A 17,618-nucleotide genomic window follows, 5' to 3' on the forward strand; every position below is an offset into this window, starting at 1 on the left:
TGGATTTCCATGATGGAAAATGACACTGCTAGCAAAATGGGGGCGCGGTGACTAAGACCTCAGTTTATAGAGCAAGATGTGAGCATGGTTTTTAGACATGGAAAGTGGTGATAGGACATCTCAAGAGAAAAGGCTATATTAAAATTAGCTGCCCAATGCTGTTTTTACTGTTAAGTCCTATTTAATTCCTAAGGAATTAAGTTATACTGTTAAGTCCTATTTAATTCCTAAGGCCCATTAAGTTATACTGTGTTCCAGTTCCATTTCATGGAACCGTTTCCTAAACCATATTCAAACATTCTATCATAATCTGATTATAATGAATAGAGATTCATTCCAAAAGTAATTTAAAAATCATTTAATACACAAAGTGGAAAAAAGTATCTAGAATATAAAAGCATTTCACATTTTTTTAAAAAACACGTAATACCTTCTAAATTATTTAACAGATGACAGATCCACAGTCCTTTATCTGAAACCCTTAGGGCAAGATGTTTCAGAATTACGAAATTTTCAGATTTTAGAAAGGTAATTCAGTGCATATACCGTACTACATAAACACCCAGCACGGTCTGCAGCAGCCCCACACCCCCCAGTAATCAAATATGTTAATATTTCCACAGCAAAATGAATATTCACACTAAATGGGAGATGTCAATTCAGGGTAGATTTGGAAGCAAATGAGTTTGTTACCAAGCTTTTGAAAGACCTTGCTTTCAGAGCTTTTTAGATTTTTGGAATTACAGATAAGGGAGTGCAGATCTTTATAAATTTGTACAAGACTTGAAAAATTCATTAAACAAGACCCATTTTTACAAGTGAAAAAATAACAGTCTTTAAACACATTATAAATTAATAGGCATCTTCTTGATATTATTAAATGTACATCTTAAATACATATACACATAGCACATTTAATAAGATTTGTGAGAATCAACTGGTATTAAAGGCACAGATACATAATTCCTTCTCTAGGAAAGGGATACTGTCAAATGTGCAGTTGGGTTAGACCAACTCCTTATGTTGCCAGGAAGAGCACTTCTAAATGCAACACAAGGAGGTACAGTGTAGTCTTGAGAGGAGACTCTCTCACAGAAATGGGCAAACAACTTTTACTTAGAACACATACATTAGCTGAAGTTTTGTGTTCCACGTATAGATATTACTTTTGGTCTTATGGCCAAAAGTTAAATGATAAGTTGTTTTTAGTCAGTTAGCTGTTGTATCACGTTTAAAGACAAATGGATTGCCATGATGTGCTTAAGTAGCTATCATTTAAACAAGGTCACTGACATAAAATTCTATCTGTTCAGACCTCGGAATTTCCTAAAGTCAAAGTATTGTGCTTGTAAAATCATGCATATTTTCTGTTCATAGCCATTTCTTCAATGCTGGTGTCTGAAGAATGATCTCATGGGAGAAAAGCAAATTTCCAACACGTGCACCAACAACTTCCATATGTTTGGGGGCAGTGAATAAGTAGCAAGTCATTCTGTTAACCAACTCCAATCAAGATTCTAAAATTAGGCATGAAAAAGTTACAGTTAGATGTTGACTATAAGCAGTAGGTTTAGGGGTGTTACTTTTTGCAAGTTTTCTGTGTGTTTGGACATTTTATAATCAAAAGTTGAAAAATCCAAAGTATAAGTTACAATTAGAGAATTTAGTTTTACCTTCTTTCCTGGTGATTAATAAAATATTTCAAAGAGTTTTCATAAATATTTGAAGTAAATAATTAGTGAAAGGAAATTCAAACAGTTGACCTTGAGACTAACTGTAGTAAAGTTAATTCAGTAAACATTTTATTGTGGTTTCTCCAAGTTTTAACAAATCAGTAATTGACAGTAACCAAATCTTAATACTTCTATTAATTACAACTGTATTAACATTCATTTTGCATACAGTAGTTACTAGATTTGAATTACAGTACAAATCCTGTCCCATCTTATTGGAGAAAATTGATTGCTGAACCAAAAAAGTACAAACCATTCAATTTCAGTGGTTGCACTGCAAAAAAAGTTCACCTTTCATTTAATTTGACCAAATACGCTACTGTTGAAGACTATCGATGACATAATCCCAGTATATCCGTGAGTAAGAAACGATAGGAATTTGAGGTCGAGGATATCACTCAAATGTTCTTTGGCTTTCTTCTGAGTTCTTCTCTTCCCCATATGCATCCCAAATGCCAGATGAGGCTAGCATGGAAAGTTAAAAACCTTTGTACCCAACAAACCTAAAACTCCCATACCATATAAAACTTACCATCATTCTACTGCCCTGTTCCTCATTTGCTTCATGAATAATAGTGCTTAAATGGCCAAGACAGTTCAAATTTTCTTCTATCATTTGTGCTATAGTCTCCCTGTATGATGAAAAAACAAAACCTTTTCAAATGCAGCAAAGGGGATTATGAATTTACTCTATCTTCTGGTCTTCAGGGTCAGAATGATCACTGCCCTTCCCACAGCGCTGCAAGCCAGCACCCCCGTGCAGCTGATTCCTAGGGTCTTCAAGTTTCCTCTTCCCTCCCACCCAGAGGCAGAGTCCTACTTGTTACCCCAAACTATTGCCTCTACCCAGCTCAAATGATAAGAAGTCCACTAGAAGTACAAACTCACTTTCCTCTGAAATGTAAGTGGCACGTACATACATTTCCCCCACTGAAAATGCTTGCTGGGAGGTGGGGGAGATAACTGTAGCACAGAGACATGAAAAATCTCTTTGTTTCTGGACTATTTCTCTTTCCTTCTAAGTAGTAGCAACATCAGTATGTTTACTTCAGAGACAGAAATGTAGGGGTAAAGATAAAAAAGTATAATCTGGTCTGCAAAGATGAGGGAAGGTGAAAACTCTGGTTGGAAACTATAGATGATAGCCATGAAAAAGAAAACAAGCAAGCTGATTCCTGAGGACAGCAGAAGAAAATAGCATCACAGGGGAGCTGCCCAGAACCAACAAGTATCCCTGGAAGTTTATATTTGAAGGAAATTCTGATTCTTGTTTCCACCTTCCCCACTTCCCTCTGCCTAATGGCCTCTATCCTTTACCTTTTTCCAATCCTCTGTCTCTACCTTACTAGGCCATGAATGGTAGCCACTATAAGCTCAGAACTAAATTCTAATTTAGCTCATATTCAAAAGATGGAAAAATTGAGGCCAACAGATTCTAATCCTTGGTGGTTAAGTACTATGTGTACATTATCATCAAAATCAATTTTTTACTTCATAATGTATTCCTACTGGAAAAATATTTAAAATTTCTATATGACATGCTTTTGCTAACAACCGCAACCTCAAATTAGAAATTACCTGTATAGAGATGACATTTGCAACCATTAGCATCCCCTAACAAACCTAAATGCCTTTAATAAAAGCAAAAAGGTTAGTAATGTATTGAATTGTATTTGCTTCAATTCTGATTAGTGGAATATTTCCTAAAGTCAATTGAATTACAGCCTGTGCTGTATCTGTGGGTGTATTACATTGGGCCAAATCTCTAATGATCTCAAGATATACCTTACAACTTGCTTTCTTTAAAAAAAACAAACAAACAAAAAAAAAAAAACACCCTAATATCAGCTTTCCTTCCTGCCATGTGCGTTTCTCTCATAAAACTAGAGTATAGAATGTGCAGCCGCATGACCTCCTGAGCAGTGATGTACATGGCTGATGCTGCACATGCAAAACTAATTATGGGCAGAGCGTCTAGGTAATGCTGGTGCTGCTGCAGAGGTCTCCATGAGTTGTGAAAAAAGCGACAATACACAAACTAGCACAGAGCCACTGGCTCTGGATACAGCACATCTTATGCTGAGAAAAATAACAGAAATGGATAGTCATTCAGCTTTTAGCAGAAGAGTAGGAATTAATAAAAGAAAATATAGAGCTTCAAACTTGAGTTCTTTGCAAAACTGATTTAAGGCATTGAAAAAAGTCTGATTTTAGAGATACTAAGTTATAAAATGAGTAGAATAAACTCAATAATTCATTAGAGGGGTGATGGTAAAGGACAACAAAATGATAAATGCAAAAGAGCATAATTTCTGAGATAAATGGTTATGGAAGAAATAGTTGAGAAAGAACTCAGAACTAGGATTAGGTGATTTAGCTAAATAAAAAACATTTGTTGATATTTACTTCCCAAGCACTTCACATACAACATCTAATTGAATTTTCACAGCCATTCCCATTTAACAGGTGAAGAAATGTGAACATTAAAAGAATCAAGTTAATTTGCACAAGGTTATTACAAAGGGACAGTCAGGATTCAACCCTGGTCTATAAGGCACCAAAGACTATGTCTTAACTTACTACGCTTACTACGCTCTACTCTACCTCATTCCTACCACTACTCTTGAAAACAACTATCTATTGTTGCAAAGTGAACCCACCCATCTTGAGGAGTTACCACACATGACAGAGGATGTTCACGTTCTGTTGAAGCTGGGGGAAGCCATGCTGATGCCTGAGGGGTTACTGCACCTTCTAGACTAGATACTACAAGGGACCGGGCAGAACTCTGTGTCTAAAGGGGAAAAAAGTAAATAAAAAGATTACAGGCAAGCATCACCATTGATTCATACAATTCCTGCAATATCCCCAAGATTTACACTTCTACTACTTCTCATATACACAACCAAAATATTTCTATACAAAACTATCCCCATCTTTATGTAAAGATTTCTGTACAACTGTCCTCTCCTGGACCCCTTTCTTGACTAAAACAAAATGTATCTGCCCTTCACATTCCACTTTAGTTGAAGGAAAAAAAAAACCATTGAACAAGGGGTTAGTTTCATTAACTCGTCAAGCACATCTACCCCCAAATTGGGTTGGGATACCACAGCGGTCTAGGGCTGGAAGGAGCGGATAAACATGAGACTAGAGAGGAGAGAAATAATGAAGGATGATCAGGAAGTCCTGCATCTGAATTGCTAGTGAAACACCAAGCAAAGAACATGAGCATCAACCTGACACAAAATGCACACATCTTTAAAAGGACCTAGGTCATGCTGAATCCCTTTTCCAGGGAATACCAGCAAATCAATGTCACATTAAATAATTCATTAAAAGTTGGGGCGACTGGGTGGCTCAGTCGGTTAAGCATCTGCCTTCAGCTCAGGTCGTGATCCCGGTTCTAGGATTAAGTGCTTTGTGGGGCTCCCTGCTCAGTGGGGAGCCTGCTTCTCCCTCTCCCTCTGCCACTCCCCTTGCTCGTGCTCTCTTTCTCTGTCCAATAAATAAAATCTCCAAATTGAAAAAAATAATAATTCATTAAAAGTTACTTACACAGGCAATTTTAAGGAGATGCCATATTTCTTTCTGTCTCTTTCCCTGCATGAACATGACAGTATTGTCAGCTTCTTTGATGTTACTAAGGGCCATTTCCACCTTGGGCAGGAGATCAATAATCTTCTGTTTACAGCCCAATAACTTGCTGGAGAGATGAAATCAGCGTCAGATAATTATACATCCCCCCCAAGACTGTACACCATACTCCCACCCCCAGCTGGGAAAATGAACCACAATCAGCACCAGATTTAGTGACTGATCTCCACAGTGATGTACACAAATGAGACACAACTGGGGTCAAACCACCCAAAGAATTGCCAGGTATCTTCCTAGGTCTAATATATTTACCAAAAAGGAATATTACTCTTTGAAAGGAAAATGATAAAAGTACCCTGGCTTTTCCATAGGAAATAAAACAACTTTTCTACCTCAGATGACCAAACAGCTCCTTGAGAACCCGGTCCTGACTCTGAACAGTATGCACAATGATCTTCACCATTTCCGTGCTGTCGCTGTAGTATTGATCTATAAAAGATCTCAGTCAGTGGGTATAACCTGTCTTCTGAATAAATACATTAGCCTCCAAATAAAAAAATTCCTAAAAATCTGGAGCTAGTTTTAATTAATAAGCATCTCCATTTAAATTTAAAACTGGATTAAAAATTTAAGATTATATAATATATGAACAATTATATATCTAAAAACAAAGCATGTTTGTCTGTGTATAATGCATATTTAAATTTATCACTGTTATCTTCACAGAACTTAGTTGCCTGTTTTGAGAAGAATATGTTTACCCATCTTTAACCCATATTAACCCAAATCCCAGATACATATGCAGCTTTCTGGCTGAAAGATCAATTTCCCTTGGATGATTGACATCATTTACTTAAAAATAGCAGGACAGGGGTGACTGGATGGCTCAGTCAATAAAGCATCTGCCTTCAGCTCAGGTCATGATTCTGAGTCCTGGGATCAAGCTCCACACTGGGCTCCCTACTCAGCTAGGAACCTGCTTCTCCCTCTCTCTCTGCCACTCCTCCTACTTGTGCGTGATCTCTCTCTCTCTCTCTCTGTCAAATAAATAAAATCTTTAAAAAAAACGAACAAAAAAAAATAGGACAATTCATCAAACTTCCACTGGTTCAAAAGAAGGAGGCCCTTCCCCCATCTACGTTGCTTGGGATTTTATGTTTATCCATCTGTTTACAGCCCATGAAAACTTTGAAAAAAAAAACTGACGACGTGAGGCAAATCTGATGCACTAATAAAAGGACCTGCAGATGCTGAAAGTTCAGTTTGAGGACAGTATGATAATGTAAACTGGAAGATGACAAATGTCCTCAAATAGGTTGGCTGTGTGGAAACCGTGAGTGAGTTCTACAGTTTATAGGAGACGTAACTCAATTAAAAAACAAAACAAAACAACAACAACAACCAAAAAAACCAGGGTGCCTGGGTGGCTCAGTTGGTGATTTCGCTTAGGTCATGATCTCAGGGTCATGACACTGAGCCCTATGTCAGGCTCCACACTCATTCTCTCCCTTTCCCTTTGTCCAGGCTGTGCTATCTCCCTCTCTCTCAAACAAACAAAAACAAAAAAGCATTGTTATATTTCAGAAAGTGGTATTCAAGTTTTTAAAACTGGAAGACTGTTCATAGATCATGCTGGTTATTTCCTTGGACAATAATTAATCTCAATGCAAAAATATTATTTGCTATTACATACTTAACACTTCCCATTTAACCCTCATAGGAGTCCTGTAATATGGCTACTGTTATTACCCACATTTTACTATGAAAGGGGAATCCCAAAAGGTTTTTAGAAAGTTCAGGATCCTTTGTTATCACTGCAAAGACCTCTCCCTCATAGCCCAAATTTATTCCCTACACCTGTCCCTCTTTGTCTCTCCCTTACTAACACTGAAATACAGAGGTTCCAAACAGGATCCTCTCCCAACAGCACTCCTTCCTAAATCCCACAGACCAGAAAAGCTTCCCCATATAGTTAGCTTGTTTAGATGGTCAGAGACCTCAGAACATTCACCTTCTCCAGCATACAAAAATGAAGAAAGTTGTTTTTCTCCATTTTTAGCTTAACAAGAGTCTCAAGTCAACTCTAAGCTAGAAAAGACATCAGAGACCATGTATCAAGTATGATTACATAAGCTCCAACCATAGATGAAACTTCTTGTTACAACTAATTTGTCACTCAAGATAATGATCAGTTCAAAGAAGCTACCCAGATAGCAAATTTATTTCTAGGCTCTATGATATGCTAGTATGCTGACAGGGCTACTGCAAAGTTTTTATAAAAATAATCCAGGGGTGCCTGGCTGGCTCAGTCGGTGGAGTGTGCGACTGATCTCAGTTTTATGAATTTGAGCTCCACACTGGGTGTAGAGATTACTTAAAATCCTTAATAATAATAATAACAATAGTAACAACAACAACAAGTCAAACAAATGCTATCACTGACTACAGGAATTTGACTGACCCAATGGATGGAATTTTATATCTCTTTATCTGCAATATACCCAATTCACTGGCCAGAAGACTCGGAGTACTACTAATTAAAGGGAAAAAAGAATTAGACTTGCTCTATTGAAATCTTAAGTTTCAATTATTTTATTCTAACCATAACTTCTATTACTTATATCACTTTCTGTCAATACCTTGAACTTTTTTGTCTTCTATGAGCAAAATCCTAAGCCTGGATCAGTCTAACCGTCTGCTCCATCAGTTTCTGCAGGCAAGCCACTAAACACCACCAACAAAAAAATTATACTACCGGGGCGCCTGGGTGGCTCAGTGGGTTAGGCCGCTGCCTTCGGCTCAGGTCATGGTCTCAGAGTCCTGGGATCGAGCCCCGCATTGGGCTCTCTGCTCTCTAGGGGAGCCTGCTTCCTCCTCTTTCTCTGCCTGCCTCTCTGCCTGCTTGTGATCTCTCTGTCAAATAAATAAATAAAATCTTTAAAAAAAAAAAAAATTATACTACCATTTCCTCTGTCATTACTACTAATTCACAGGTCTTCACTTCTGCTCTGGATTCTTTATTTTTTTTTTTTTTTAAGATTTTATTTATTTACTTGAGAGAGAGTATGAGAGGGAAGAGGGACCGAGGGAAAAGCAAGACTCCCCACTGAGCAGGGAGCCTGATGCAGGACTCGATCCTGGCACTCCAGGATCATGACCTGAGCTGAAGGTGGTCACTTAACCAACTGAGCCACCCAGGCACCCCTCTGCTCTGGATTCTTAATAAATGTTCTGGATCAGCAACATCTTCCACTGCATACACCAGCTTTTAAAAATCTTTAGCATACTCTTTAAATCTAGGTAATCATCACTTCCTCTGTTAATCCCATCATCTCTTCTGTTAACAGTTAACTCCACTTCTTACTTCAGGATGGGTGGCCACAAGACAGTAAGATCCCGACCTTCCAACCCCTACACCCACAGAAGTGTCAGTATCTGCACTGAAAATCCCTCTAATATCAGTGGAAGCAAGCCTAATTGAGTCAGCCTCTCAAGCTTGTTTAGGGACCTCCCTTTCCACAGGCTTTTGGGCCCAAGCACTTAAATATGCTCAAGTCTACCTTCTGAAGACTGACCTCCCGGAATCTATCTCTCTTGGCTCCTCACCTCTTCTTTCCTTAACAGCAAAGCTTCTGAAAAGAATAGCCTAGATAAGCAGTTCTAAAACTTACTGGTCTCAGGACCCCTGTACACTCAAAAATTCTTAAGAACCCGAAGGTGTTTTTTGGGAATTAAACTGAGAAGTTTAAAAATATTTACTTATTTACTTAAAAATAACAAAAAACTCTTTACCTGTGAAACATATTTTTATTAAAAATAACTATTTTCCGAAATCTGTTAGTGAGAATACTAGCCCTGTTTTACATTTTTTGCAAGTCTTTTTAGTATCACCACTGGTCTCATCAAAAATAGTTTAGGTACTGAAAAGCTGACGAATTTCAGTTGATGGATACAAGTTTTCCTAAATTCTATTTTTTTGCTTGAAATATGGAATTTTATCATTGCCAACTAACGTTGTTTTTTTCCCTTAAAATGACAGTCATGCTTCATTAACTTTTGAGAAGACACGTGCCACAGTGGCTTTCCTGAGAAAAACAGCAGACTTCAGGATGGAGCAGAAGTGCTCTAGGGGCGCTTCCCCTTTCATCACACAGAATATTGAAAAGACATGTACCCAAAGGTTGAGATTTAAGTAGAATTCTTACTACTTATCAAGTACATACTTAAATGAACCTTTTTTTTTTTTAACTGTGATTGCATAATGGCGAAAAGTATGACTACTTATATAGTTTGGTACTAGTGCCATGATCCATGCTAAGTGAGGTATAAGCTGTTTACCTACCAATGCTTTTCACAGCATCAGTGAAAATGTCAACATAGTGAAAAAGGCAAATGTCTTAGTGTTATGAAATAGTTTTGTCCTCATCGATCCTCTGGGGTTCATGAACCACGATTTGGGAATTGCTGGTCTAGACTGACTTCTCTATTTCTTCCTGTCTCATTCCTCCCTCAGCCTCCCATAACCTGAGTTCTGTTCCCAAAAGGCCATATTTTTGCCAAGATCAACAATGATGTCCAAACTGCTAAGTTGAATGTATGTTTACCTCACATTTTTATTACCCACACCTCTGCAGCATTTCACCCCACTGATCACTTTCTTCTTGAAACTCTCTCTGTCCTGTTCCTATCATATCATTCCTTCTATATATTGCGGTCATTTCCCAATCTTCTCTGGCAGCTCTTCTGCTTCTAGCCATTTCCTGAATACTGGTATTCTTTGGGATTCCATCTTTGGCTTTCTTACTCAACTTACTTTTTCAAGATGGTCACTTTAGTCCTATGGTTGATCATTCTCAAATAGCTAAATATCTAGCCCCAACTTTTCTACTAATTCCATATACATATGTACATGTATGTATATGTGTACTTATGTATACATACATACATATACATACCTACATATATATATATAAAATACTGCTTATTAGACATCTCTACTTTAATATCCCACTGACTCCCTAACATCAACATGTACAAAAATGAATTCATCTTCTTTTTCCATCAGGTCTGCCATCCTTTCTATACTTGCCTTTATGGTGAGTAGTCCTACTGACCATGCACCCAGCTGCCATAGCCAGAATCTTGGGAGGCATCCCTACTCCAGCTTCAGTCATCCATATTCAATCCATCACCCAACACCATCAGTTCTACCTCCTAAATGTCTCTCTTGCCTTTACCTTCCTCTCACCCAGTCTCCACAGTTCAGGCTCTCTGCCTTAGCTCGTGGCCCACCCTATACTGAGTTATGATTATTTCAACAGCCTCATAACCAATGCCTGTCTTCAGTCTAGCCACACTATGTGCAATGTTACCAAAGCCGTACTTCTGAAATGCTCATCTGGTCATGCCATTCCCCTGCTTAAAACATGTTAAAGTTTCTCTTTGCTATCATGATGAAATCCAAACTCTTTACCATAACAGACCAGATCCTTTATGATCCAGTCACATCTGATCCAGCCTCTCCCCCGAAACTCTACAATCCAGTCACTGCATTTCCTCAAACATGCTAAGTGTACACATATGTGTCTTTACTCACTATACTTGTACATCCAAGAACCCAGCTCCTTTCCCTACTACTTACCCTTTAAGGCTTATCTCAGATGTCATCTCCTGCAATAAACTCCTCTAACCATCCCTGACCCCAGGCAGCACTGGGTGCCTATCTTATCTATACCTCATAAATGTCTATAGGAATAAACTGAATGAATTCCCCTCCAATAAAAACCAATGTAGAGGAGATCACATTATTTGTTAAGATAGAATTTCATATGGATGGATATTAATTTGCACATTTGTAAATTTTAAAGTATAAAACATGTCTTTTATTTTACTTATTTATTGGTAATTTAGGTACATATAGCAAATTAAGGCACAGGCTTAGCCTTTTATTTCTTCTATAACCCATCAAAACAAATCGATTTTTAACAGAGGATAGTATCTCGCAGATACATAATACTTTATACTTCTCAAGGCATTTTCACAAAACACCTCCCAAATACATTGCTACACACACTCACTGAATTAGGAAAGCGAGGTTTCAGCCCCATTTTACAGAAGAGGAAAATTAGATACAAGAAAATTAGAGGGGTGCCTGGGTGGCTCAGTGGGTTAAAACCTCTGCCTTCGGCTCAGGTCATGAAGCCAGGGTCCTGGGATCGAGCCCCACATCGGGCTCTCTGCTCAGCAAGGAGCCTGCTTCCCTTCCTCTCTCTCTGCCTACTTGTGACCTCTGTCTGTCAAACAAATAAATAAATAATCTGTAAAAAAGAAAGAAAGAAAGAAAGAAAATTAGGTACTTGGTCAGTAAGCTGCCCAGTCAAGAATCCAAGCTCCAATGCTCTTGGCAACAGACCATGTTCTTTATTCCATGTTCTGTATTCAGCACACGTTTGACAGGAATTGTTTTGCCAATGAAATAAGCAGTGACCAGATGCAGATGAAGGCATCACTTTCAAGGTATGCTGCTTTGGCCTAGAACATGGGCCTTCCCTCTAATTACTCCACACCTGAACTCACTGTACCAAATTCTTTTCAACTTCTCTAATTTTTTTTTGTTTGTTTTAGATTTTTTATTTATTTATTTGACAGACAGAGACCACATGTACGCAGAGAGGCAGGCAGAGAGAGAGAGAGAGAGAGAGAGAGAGGAGGAAGCAGGCTCTCCACTGAGCAGAGAGCCCAATGCGGGGCTCGATCCCAGGACCCTGAGATCATGACCTGAGCCGAAGGCAGAGGCCCTAACCCACTGAGCCACCCAGGCGCCCCTCAACTTCTCTAATCTTAAGCAGCACTTATTTTTTCCATCTTTCCTCACATTTTCTTGCTTCCTCTTCCCTTTCTTTGAGTTCCTTTTTTCTCTTTCATTCCTTCCTTTCACTTCCCTTTAGAAAGTTTTCTATCTCAATTTTCTTGTTACTTTGCCTTCCTAATCTCTCAAATTCTCACCAACTTAAAAGCTGTTTTACCATAAACAGCTCTATGGCAATACCAAAACTGGAATTTATTCTGCAGCTTTTTAAAAAATCCAATCCCCTGGATTTGTTAAGTTTGTGATAGTTTCCTAAAATGCCTTTGTGTACAGTGATTAAGTGTCTTACCTGAAGGTCTGTGCTTTAACTGCTTATACAGATCAATGGCACGTTGTTCCCTACGAAAGAGAAAACATGCTTCCAAAAGTGAAGATAACTCAATGACTAATAATCAACAACTTGAAATGAACAATATTATTTGAATAGAGTATAAACCTATTTTAAAGCAAATACATATTGCCAACAAACATTTTACACAGCATTTCACTGGGTAATAAGCAAGATCTAAAAATGCAAAGTTCAGGTGCACCTGGCTGGCTCAGTCAGTAAAGCATGCAGCTCTTGCTCTTGGTGTCATGAGTTCAAGCCCCACAGTGGGGGATAGAAATTACTTAAAAGTAAAATATTTTTATAAAAATTTTAAAAATTAATAAAAACACAAAGTTTTAATATACTTCATATTTGCCCTGATCCACCATCACATATACAACATCTCTGCATCAGAAACACTTAAATGGGGGCGCCTGGGTGGCTCAGTGGGTTGAAGCCTCTGCCTTCGGCTCAGGTCATGGTCCCAGTGTCCTGGGATCGAGCCCCACATCGGGCTCTCTGCTCAGCAGGGAACCTGCCTCCTCCTCTCTCTCTCTGCCTGCCTCTCTGCCTACTTGTGATCTCTATCTGTCAAATAAATAAATAAAATCTTTAAAAAAAAAAAAGAAAAACTTAAATGGGCAAAAATGAAGGCCTGTGATTAGGGTAAAATTTTCAAATTTCTATCTAGACACTTAGGAAGTCAACCTCATTTAGGGCATTTAACAGACAATAACTTGGGCTAGAACTATGGTAAGTAGGGCAACAGTTTGTAACTTAGAATACTTGAAAACCTCTTAACACTCACATGAAATGATGCTTTGATTAAAAAAGCAAAGGTCGGGGCACCTGGGTGGCTCAGTGAGTTAAAGCCTCTGCCTTTGGCTCAGGACATGATCCCAGGGTCCTGGGATCGAGCCCCACATCAGGCTCTCTGCTCAGCGGGGAGCCTGCTTCCCCCTCCCGCCTCTGCCTGCCTCTCTGCCTACTTGTGATCTCTATCAAATCAATAAATAAAATCTTTAAAAAAAAAAAAAAAAGCAAAGGTCATCCCTCAAGTTATTTCCAAAATTTCTGTGACTAAGAAAAACTTCCTTTTAAAATATTATGGCAATGGGGCACTTGGGTGGCTCAGTTATTAAGCGTCTGCCTTCAGATCAGGTCATGATACTAGCTAGAGTCCTGGGATCAAGCCCTGCGCTGGGCTCCCTGCTCTGCGGAAAGCCTGCTTCTCCTTCTCCCACTTCCCCTGCTTGCATTCCCCCTCTCGCTGTCTCTCTCTGTGTCAAATAAATAAATAAAATCTTTAAAATAAATATAAATAAATAAATAAATAAATAAAATTATGGCAATATATTTGGAGAAAGAAAATCTATGGAAAAGGAAAAATATAGGCTTTATCTGCCAGATACACGCAGAAAGTACCACATGAGACAAAAAAAATTACAGACATCCATACCGGCAACACAAGACTTCCTTACTTACAGAGATTCCATTAAGTCTCCCTGACGTCTTCCATAAGGGCTCTTTTGCAGCTCCATGATTTCAGTGTGTAGAGACATGATCTGATCCTCCAGGTAACCAATGACACCCACCTAAAATATGATGAAACATAAAAGAAATTACAGGCTCATCACCACACAAAAGAGAAAGAACTCAGAGAATGATTTGCTGCAACAGCAGGAGAACTAAATGATTTAACATGAAACACTGACTTTGTTCAAGCTTTTTTATCTTTCAGATTCTGAAAATCTTTCATACAAGGACAGACTTAATACCTATGCTTCTCTCGTTTCTCTTCTGACAACAGTAAATTACTAGCATTTGCTTTCTCCTCCTGAGAAGCAGAAAGACAGAGGTGTCACTAATAAGACAGAGAAAAAGTGACTGCCAAAACTGCTGTTATCTCAGCTTTATGATCTTCACTGCCTCTTGTGCCCAACTGCCTTGAATAAGAGTGCAGAAAGATAAAGATAACGGGTTTCCTACCCAAGGATATCAACTGCCTTACCCATGTCCTTCAGGTAGTACTGGCATTTAGGAGAGTAACAATTTAGTGGGACCATGGACAGATTTAACAGCTGAGGAAGGAATATGCCTCCTAGAGAATGAACTATAACCAGCATGACCACATATAGAATTTATTGTCCAAACAAGCATAATTTTTAGAGTAAAAGGGAGTAATTATGGCAAGGCAGGTATAAACTGGGACCATTTCAGGTAACCAGGATGTATAGCTATCCTATCTAAACCACTCAAATTGAGTCCCTTGTAGACAGCATACAGATGGGTCCTGTCTTTTTATTCAACCTCAACCCTGTGCTGTTTCGTGGGAGCATTTAGGCCGTTCACGTTGAGAGTGATTACTGAAAGATATGATTTTATTGTCATTATGTCACCTGTGAAGTCCTTGTTTCTATAGATTGTCTCTGTAAATTTCTGTTCTGTATCACTTCGGGGGTCTTTCTCCTTTTACAGAGCCCCTCTTAGTATTTCTTGCAGGGTTAGCTTAGTGGCCATATATTCTTTCAGTTTCTGCCAGTCCTGGACACTCTGTATCTCTTCATCCGTTCTAAATGGCAGCCTTGCCAGATAAAGTATTCTTGGCTGCATGTTCTTCTCATTTAGTACCCTGAGTATGTCTTGCTAGCCCCTTCTGGCTTGCTAGGTCTTTGTGGACAGGTCTGACGTTATTCTGTATGTAAGGAATCTCTACCCCTTAATTGCCCTTAAGATGGTTTCCTTGAGGGGTGCCTGGGTGGCTCAGTGGGTTAAAGCCTCTGCCTTTGGCTCGGGTCATGATCCCAGGGTCCTGGGATCGAGCCCCGCATCGGGCTCTCTGCTCAGCAGGGAGCCTGCTCCGCCCCCCCGCCCTGCCTGCCTCTCTGCCTACTTGTGATCTCTGTCAAATTAAAAAAAAAAAAAAAAATGGTTTCCTTGATTCTGAGATTTGTTGAGTTTTACTATTACATGCCAGGGCACTGGTCTGTTCTTCTTGATCTTGGGAGGTGTCCTCTCTGCCTCTAGGACACAAATGCTTGTTTCATTCCCCAGATTAGGGAAGTTCTCAGCTAAAATTTGCTCAAATATATCTACTAGTCCTCTTTCTCTCCCCATTCCCCGCTCAGGGATCCCAATAATTCTGACATTGGAACATTTCATGGCATCGCTCTAATTCTGTTTTCATGGATTTTAAGGTGTTTGTTCCAGGACTCCTGTTCCTTCCTTTCTATCAGTTTGTCTTCTACATCACTAATTCTTTCTTCTACCTCATTTACCCTAGCTGTTAGAGTATCTAGTTTAGATTGCATCTCATTCATAGCATTTTTAAGTTCAGCCTGATTACCTATCATTTCTGCCCTTGAAGAATCTATGTTGCCTTTAATGGTTTTCCCCAACCTAGCTATTGTCTTCATAACTGTAACCCTGAAATCTACTTCTGACATCTTGCTTATATCCATATCCATTTAGGTCCATGGGAGAAGCCACTGTCTCTGATTCTTTTCTTTGTTGGGAGTTCCTCCTCCTGGTCATTCTGTTGAGGGGTGGTTGAGTGAATATACAGAGTTGAAAATATCAACCACCTTCCAGGCAAGATGCACCCTTGGAAAATCTGGAGTGATTGGAAGCCACCACACCAAGAAAACCAGCCAAAATGAAATCCAAGAATAAGATTTATAAAGTTAGGGGAAAAAGTGGGGAGTGAGGGGAGGGAGAAATCAGACTCTCTCTTCACAGATGATATGATATTTTCTGTGGAAAACCCAAAAGAATCCACCGCGAAATTACTAGAACTCATACAGCAATTCAGTAATGTGGCAGTATACAAAATCAATGCACAGAAATCAGCTGCTTTCCTATACACTAACAATATAACTGTAGAAAGAAAAATTAGGGAATTGATTCCATTTACAATAGCACCAAAAACCATAAGATACCTTAGAATAAACCTAACCAAAGAGGTGAAGGATCTGTACTCCACAAACTATAGAACACTTATGAAAGAAATTGAAGAAGACACAAAACGATGGAAAAATATTCCCTGCTCATGGATTGGAAGAATAAACATTGTTAAAATGTCTATGCTGCCCAGAGCAATCTATACTTTCAACACCATTTTGATCAAAATACCAATGGCATTTTTCAAAGTGCTGGAACAAACAATCCTAAAAATTGTATGGAACCAAAGAAAACCCCAAATCACCAAGGAACTGTTGAAAAAGAAAAACAAACCTAGGGGCCTGATTTCAAGCTATATTACAAAGCTGTGATCCCCAAGATAACATGGTATTGGCACAAAAACAAACACATAGATTAGTGAAACAGAATAAAAAACCCAGATATGGACCCTCAACTCTATGGTCAGTTAATCTTCAACAAAGCAGGAAAAAATATCCAATGGAGAAAAAACAGTCTCTTCAATAAACAGTGCTGGGAAAATTGGACAGCTATATACAGAAGAATGAAACTTGACCATTTGCTTACACCATACACAAAGATAAACTCTAAATGGATGAAACACCTCAATGTGAGACAGGGATCCATCAAAGTCCTAGAGGAGAATATAGGCAGTAACCTCTTCGACACTGACCACAGCAACTTCTTTCAAGACATGTCTCCAAAGGCAAGGGAAACAAAAGTGAAAATGAACTTTAGGGCTTCATCAAGATAAAAAGCTTCTGCACAGCAAAAGAAACTGTCAACAACACAGAGGCAACCCATGGAATGGGAGAAGATATTTGCAAATGACACTACAGACAAAAAGCTGATATCCAAGATCTATAAAGAATTTCTCAAATTCAACACCCAAAAAACAAATAATCAAGTCAAAAATGGGCAGAAGACACGAATAGATACTTCTCCAAAGAAGACGTACAAATGGCTAACAGACACATGAAAAAATGTTCACCTTCATTAGCCATCAGGGAAATTCAAATCAAAACCATACTAAGATACTACCTTACAGCAGTCAGAATGGCAAAAATCGACAAGGCAAGAAACAATAAATGTTGGAGAGGTTGTGGAGAAAGGGGAACCCTATTAAACTGTTGGTGGGAATGCAAGGTAGTATAGCCACTTTGGAAACCAGTGTGGAGGTACCTCAGAAAGT

General features: G+C 38.8%; 1 protein-coding gene across 2 annotated transcripts in view; it reads right to left on the minus strand.

The window, feature by feature from the left end:
• Positions 1 to 343: 343 nt before the first annotated feature.
• Positions 344 to 17,618, minus strand: part of LOC111144921 (conserved helix-loop-helix ubiquitous kinase) — a 45,159-nt gene continuing 27,884 nt past the window's right edge. The window contains exons 15-21 of one of the 2 annotated variants that reach the window (XM_022499529.1): positions 13,994 to 14,103; positions 12,488 to 12,537; positions 5,723 to 5,819; positions 5,292 to 5,439; positions 4,394 to 4,527; positions 2,266 to 2,365; positions 344 to 1,517 (exon numbers count right to left, since the gene is read on the minus strand). In XM_022499529.1, coding sequence (XP_022355237.1) covers positions 1,488 to 1,517; positions 2,266 to 2,365; positions 4,394 to 4,527; positions 5,292 to 5,439; positions 5,723 to 5,819; positions 12,488 to 12,537; positions 13,994 to 14,103 — 669 coding nt within the window. In that variant the 3' untranslated portion in view covers positions 344 to 1,487. The remainder of the gene's footprint in view (positions 1,518 to 2,265; positions 2,366 to 4,393; positions 4,528 to 5,291; positions 5,440 to 5,722; positions 5,820 to 12,487; positions 12,538 to 13,993; positions 14,104 to 17,618) is intronic. The other variant, XM_022499530.1, reaches the window with a different exon arrangement.

Source organism: Enhydra lutris, unplaced genomic scaffold (genome assembly GCF_002288905.1).
Source record: "Enhydra lutris kenyoni isolate GAN:26980312 unplaced genomic scaffold, ASM228890v2 scaffoldscaffold12, whole genome shotgun sequence".
NCBI lineage: Eukaryota > Metazoa > Chordata > Mammalia > Carnivora > Mustelidae > Enhydra > Enhydra lutris.